Consider the following 6,652-nt stretch of genomic DNA (forward strand, 5'->3'; position numbering starts at 1 on the left):
GGATTTAAGATTCAGTTGAAAATGACTATGTAAATAACAAGCTGGTTTTCGGGCACAACACAGTTGTGTTGATCTTGTTAATACTCTGAAGATCATCTTAAAGCAAAGTAAATCATTCCAGGCAACCATGTACTGGCATTCGTTGATTTGGAGAAGGCCTTCGATGTGGGAAACATGGAGTGCAGTTGCAGGTGTTACAGTAGTGTGGTATTCCACAAAATATTCTAAACGCCAGCAAAATTTTGTATGATGGCTACAGATGTTGTATGCTCCACAAGGGGAACCTCCCAGAGCGAATAGAGGTAACAACCGGAGACCGCCAGTGATGTATGTCACCGACGCTTTTTCTCCTTGTCCTTGACTCAGTTATGAGAAGAGTCCTAGCAGGCAGGATACGAGGAATACAATGGGGAATCCATGAATGCCTGCAGGATCTGGATTTCACTGACAAGATTGTCTTATTTGGTTAAAGCCTGACAGACATCAAAGCTTAAAAAAGAAGCAGTTCAAAAATGGTTCAAATGGCTCTGAGCACTATGAGACTTAACTTCTAAGGTCATCAGTCCTCTAGAACTTAGAAGTACTTAAGCCTAACTAACCTAAGGACATCGGACACATCCATGCCCGAGGCAGGATTCGAACCTGCTACCGTTGCGGCCGCGCGGTTCCAGACTGTAGCACCTAGAACCGCTCGGTCATCCCGGCCGGCAAAGAAGCAGTAACTGCCAGGTTCAACATAAATATAGGTAAAACAAAGGAAGTGAGAGTAAATTCTGGAAACATGGAGGGGCCGCTGTTTACAAGACAGCAGAAGGTGAACACCATCAACTCTTTCTGTTATCTGGATAATTCGACAGATGATGGTGGAGCTGGAAAAAATGTAAAGAACCGCTAAATGAAGTAAAATTCTGCATTCATTCAATTGTATACAAAATGACTAAACAGAACACCACATGCAACACTAAAATGTGTGTTTTTGATAAAAATGTGTAAGCTGTTCTTCTGTACACCACTGAAAGTTGGGAAATAGACAAGAAGCTAATATCACACTTAGAGAACACCATAAATAGACGTCTTGGGACATCATGAAAATATGGTGGCAGGAAGAATATAAATAATGAGCAGCTATGGAGAAAAACAAACCAGGTACCTATAGAAGAAGAGATAAGTGAGAGAAAGAGGAGGTGGCTGTGGCACTTCTACAGCTGTCGAGCGAAAGGTATTGTAGTGGAATCACCAGGGAACGATGAAGTGAGGCAGGTGTACAGGTACGTGGAAGAGGACGGTGAAAGGGGAAGCAAGAAGATTTGGCGGGACCTGGGCGGAACTGAGAGAAATGGCCGAAGACAGAGATGGATGGCAAGTTCTCCTGGATTCTCTGTGCACTTTCAGAGGACAAAGGAATTACGTCAATGCACATACATGGGGTGACTCAACTGCCCCTAGCTTTGTGGGTCATGCAACCCGCAACGCCTTCAAACACCACATGCAAAATTTTCATAGCCTCTCGTTCTATATGCACAAACTATTAGTCCTACAGAAAAAATGAACGGATCCTTTCTGTAGGGAATTCAGTTTAGTTAAATTTTGTTTTGGGATGTGTTGTCACTAGAGGCCGTAGTTCTTGAACTATTCAAGGACAACATACAAAAGAGTCCTCCAAACGCGTTTTTCTTGAATAACTCTCAAACTTTGGCCCCCAGTGTAAACATACCGCAGTACAAAATTTATATGCAATAAATCTCCTATAAAAAGCTCCTGCCCTTTTTCCCGTAAGATTAATTGTTCGCATGTAGCGAGTTAGAGAGTTTGAAAACATTGTACATGGTATTCAAAGGCGCTGCGGGTAGTGTAAAACCCAGCAGTAGGGTCAACTCAATCACCCCGTATACAGATGATATAGTGGATAACGCGGGAAGCTTCATTGGGCTTTTCCGAAAAATGGATGGTAGCAAACCCAGAAGACTGTAGTTCCCGTTTCATGTATCATTAGTGAATGGTACAAGGGTAGGTACCCTCCGCCCTGCAACGTAAGATGGTTTGTGGAGTATAGATGTAGACACTCGAACTCTCAACTGATGACAAGTTCAGCGGGAGAAAGAAGAAAACGACAAAAAATGACAGCATGAAACTACAACATTATATGAGACTTGAGCACGGCTGCAGTTTCACATCAACTGTATACAACGTGTTTCCGTAAGAGCGTGCAAAAATGTAAGAGGACATAGAGAATGCTGCAGAGATACACTTGTCTACCTCTTTGTCTATCAATTACTGTATTCTGGCTTATTTATAAATAACGTGAGTACGGGTTTACACGTACTGTGTTGTTTATTTACATGTATATTCTTTATTTCCTGCAAGGAACTTACTTGCTCATAAGATAGCTCTATTGTATGGTATGAACGAACGTCAAACCCATTCATTACTCAGCGCTGCTCAGTGAGGCACAGTACAATGCGATGGAGCAGTAACGGTGCAGTTTCGCCGAAATCACTGACATGCACCTCGTGTGCGGTGAGGTTTGTTGCAATGATCTCGCTGCTGGAAGACTGTACAGGGAACCATTTCCTGACAGGTATCATCCATCACGACGAATGCTTGTTTGTTTCGATCGACCAATGCGAGAGACTGGTTCATTGGAAAGAAAAAACGAAGGACCTGGCTACATTAAGACCACTCGCACACCCGATTCTGAAGAGGACGTGGTGGAATGTGTTGCAGCGGACCGCTCTACGCCCGCGAAATGGGCGGTGCACATGCTAACGTGTGGCGAGTACTCCACGAGCAACAATTACACCCGTATCAACCACAACGAATCCATGCAACGCTTGTGACTTTGCACCTAGGGTCGCAATGTATCAGTGGTTGCTCCAACAAAGGATTAACCGACCAGACTTCCTCGAAACCATGTTGTTTACTGATAAGGCTTTATTTGATCGTCATGGTATTTCGAACATCAGGAATAACTATGTGTGGGATGAGGAAAACCCTCACGCTGCACGCTGTAATAGAGTCACACCATCTAGTATGTTTTGCTGTGAATATCTGACCCAACATTGTAGGCGATAATCTCATTTGGGGGATATCTTCTAACTGGCCGTCTGAATGGCCACATGCACTTGAGGTTCACGGAAAGAGATCTGCCTAATTTGTTGGAGAACGTACGCTTGGCTGTTCGTGAGAGGATGTGCATACAACATGACGGTACACCACCTCACTTCAGTGTGGATTCGCAACCATCTCAGTACTATATTTCCTGGTCTTTGGATTGGAAAAAGAGGTCCTATTCCACGGCCTGCGAGGTTGAATGGTTCAAATGGCTCTGAGAACTATGGGACTTAACATCTGAGGTCACCAGTCCCCTATAACTTAGAACTACTTAAACCTAACTAACCTAAGGACATCACACACATCCATGCCCGAGGTAGGATTCGAACCTGCGACCGTAGCGGTCGCGCGGTTCCAGACTGAAGCGCCTAGAACCACTCTGCCACACCGGCCGGCCCTGCGAGGTTATCTGACCTCAGTCCCCTTCATTATTTCCTAGGGGGATATCTAAAATCTCTTGTGTATGAGACCCCAGTGGATACGGAGATGGAATTAGTCTCCAGAATCGTAGTTCCCTGTGATGTGATTCGAAACACACCAGAGATATTTCTCAGGGTGCGTCAGAATCTTCTTCGCTTGCATTAAGGTTGATGGCCGTCAGAAGCAGCACATTTTGTAAGATACAGTAGAAATGGTACGGTCATTGTGTCAATGATGATATTTGCAATTAACTGTAACTAATGTGACTTTATTCCTATTAATTCCTTAAGCTGGCTTCTCCGACCCCACTTTCAGTACCTCAAATCGTTCACCTAAGCATCCTCTATGCCCTGTTATATTTTTGTACGCTCTTACTGTATTTCGATCAGTGGTAGCTCCTCCATGGTGACAGATCCCGTAACCCACATAAAACTTATTTCCGCGATTTTTAATAATTGTCGCATTTCCATCGTTACCGTTTCTCAGTCACTTCATTTTGTACAACTTTCACTGGTTCACTATTCGCTCCAAAGCAGGAGAAGAACGCAAAATACTCCACCATAGGGTGCTATTCTACTGGCTAGAATATCCACATCCACATTCTGCAGAGCGCCACAATAGCTGCTTCCAGCAGTATCTTCCAACATATTCACAATCCCTACAATCTAATATTCTCGATTACACTTATCACAACAGTAACGCAGTATTTCGTCCTTTGTTTGGCTATATGTCAAAAATAAAATTTACGATATTGGCATAATTTAATAAAAAATAAAATGAAGGCATTTCATTAAATGCAAATAGTAATCTTTCTATATGAAAAATTATATGTTTATGATTCTTCTCATTTCTGTAAAATCTTCTCACATTTCTTGGCTGAGACACTGTTACAATTTCTGCTCAAAATTTCCTAAAAATGGTTTGCTAAAATCTTTAGTAATTACTAATGCCAAATACGTTTCATTTAGAATTGTCATCTACCAACTTATTAAACATATTATATGCTAATTAATTTCAACATGGGTCGTTATGCAACAAGTCCGATGAAAGTTACTGAATAAAGTAGAAAATATTTTATCAATAAAGTAAATATAGAGCCTGATTAATATGTGTATAGAGTAACAAAAGCGGCAACGAAATATTTCATTTGGTGTAATATAATTTCTATGTTCGAAAGTTTTAACAAAGTTTAGTTCTTGATAACTCTAATAACGAGTTATTAAAACTTTTAAAATATCTCAACTGGCCTCTGACACTACCTACATGCGTTATGATGGACAGCCATTGTATTCTTGTCGAATGGGATTAATGAATAACGATCAAATTATAGGAGACGATCTTGTGATCTCCTTCACCTCCATCAAACAGACTACCAACTTCAAATATACAGTGTAACACAGTTTTAGATATGAATAGCACATTGACATGAGTGAACATCTTTTACGCACAACATTCTCGGTGACTGAACAGCGCATTGCCGGATAACTGTCCACAGATTGTGCCTGACTGTATGTTTTGGTATGAAATTGAATTTACACATGGGGCACACATGTGCTTCCTGGAAATGTTCTAATTTCAGACTATGTAAACTCCAGCGCTTTCTCAAGAGGAATGAATGAAACAGAAAGTTGACTTCCATAGAGTACACATTTGTTGTTCAACAACTTCTCGTTTCGATAAGTGTGACAACTGCCCATTACATACAGTAAAACGGGCATGGAGTGTATTCGCCATTGAGATCCTAAGCTACGTTCGCAGCTCACCCGACGATGTTGACAGACGAATACCTCTCGTTTGCAGCACACTGATTCCCGAAAGGACCAGTGTTCCTAATTTGTTCGTTGAAAGCGTGATTCAAAGCTTTGTTCCAAGAAATTATGCGAAAAAGTGGTACCATTTCGGACATATGTTGTTGCTGGCCCACTACAAAAACCGTCAGTGGTTAAGCAGATTGCTTTGCTTCCATGAAATTCGGAAATATTAATAAAAAATACTCCTCTGTTACTAGATGCAACGCATCGGCAAAATATATGCGAATAGAAAATCGTGTTCTTCTTGAATTTCGTGTATTTATGTACTTCTTTACAATACATAGGAGACGCCACTGAGGTGTTCATACGAGAATCGAAAGGAAAATGATTGTATGAAGTGCATACTGAGTTCTTACTCTTATTTGAAAGCAGTTTTATCCATGCTAGTCAAGAATATTTTTCATAGGCGCTGGACGTTGTCTGTATCTTATCGCTAACTTTGAACGATCGAAGACGTACAACATGGCTGTATCATCCAGTTCGATGTCCATTATACGTAGTTTTTTCCCTGATTCGCCATCACAGACATAGAGGAGGCAGAGAGAGGAAAACAGGTAGTTGTCGGAGTTTAGCCTAAAAATCGCCGTTGGTGGCTTACCTGGTTCATTCCGCCTGCTAACACACGTGGCGACCAAGCAGAGAAGAGCCAGCCGTAGATCGTAGCACAACATTCACATAGCTGGTCAGCCTGCTCAGCATCTTGCGCTGGAATCCATACTGGGCGCACGCGAAGCACCACCACCGCCACAAGAAACTGCTTCCACCACCAACAGCACCAAACGCCACCAGGAAACCACACACCCGCATCAATCGCGTTCACCGCTCATGACCGAACACGGAAATCTCGAGCTCACCGGATATGCATTCCACTATATTAATTTTCTTGTTTTACCTTTCCCTCACTCTCTCGCGTTCGATATTTACACTTTTAACAGACACCGTTCGAACTGCGACCGCTCGGCACGGAATCGGCGAGGCAGGCCCCTGCCCGTGCGACAACCCGCGGCATTCTGCTGGCGGGGCTGCCTAACCTACGTCTCCCTCCGTCCTGGCCACACAGCCCGGCCGGTCCGCCATTGCGGTCACCGACGTAGTTCCGCGTCACGCCGCCGGGCGCCGCCAGGATCCGCCGCCATTCAACAAATGAAGCGCTGTCGCCGCGGTTGTGGGCGCAGCCGCGCAGAGGAAGATAGAATAGGGCAGCAGGGAAGCGGATATGAGACAGAGAGAGAGAGAGAGAGAGCTAGAAGATCACGGCCGTATATTGGGCATCCGTTTACCGATAGCAATGCAGTTTCTATTCTCTGGTT

The 6,652-nt window shown here is 43.3% G+C and overlaps 1 protein-coding gene across 1 annotated transcript in view; it reads right to left on the minus strand.

Moving 5' to 3' along the window:
• LOC126282446 (uncharacterized) overlaps nucleotides 1–6,355 on the minus strand; it is a 781,073-nt gene extending 774,718 nt beyond the window's left edge. Inside the window, exon 1 of the mRNA XM_049982101.1 lies at nucleotides 5,941–6,355. Within this exon, the coding sequence (XP_049838058.1) occupies nucleotides 5,941–6,013 (73 nt within the window). The 5' untranslated portion in view covers nucleotides 6,014–6,355. The remainder of the gene's footprint in view (nucleotides 1–5,940) is intronic.
• Nucleotides 6,356–6,652: the final 297 nt, after the last annotated feature.

Source organism: Schistocerca gregaria, chromosome 7 (genome assembly GCF_023897955.1).
Source record: "Schistocerca gregaria isolate iqSchGreg1 chromosome 7, iqSchGreg1.2, whole genome shotgun sequence".
Taxonomy (NCBI): Eukaryota; Metazoa; Arthropoda; class Insecta; order Orthoptera; family Acrididae; genus Schistocerca; species Schistocerca gregaria.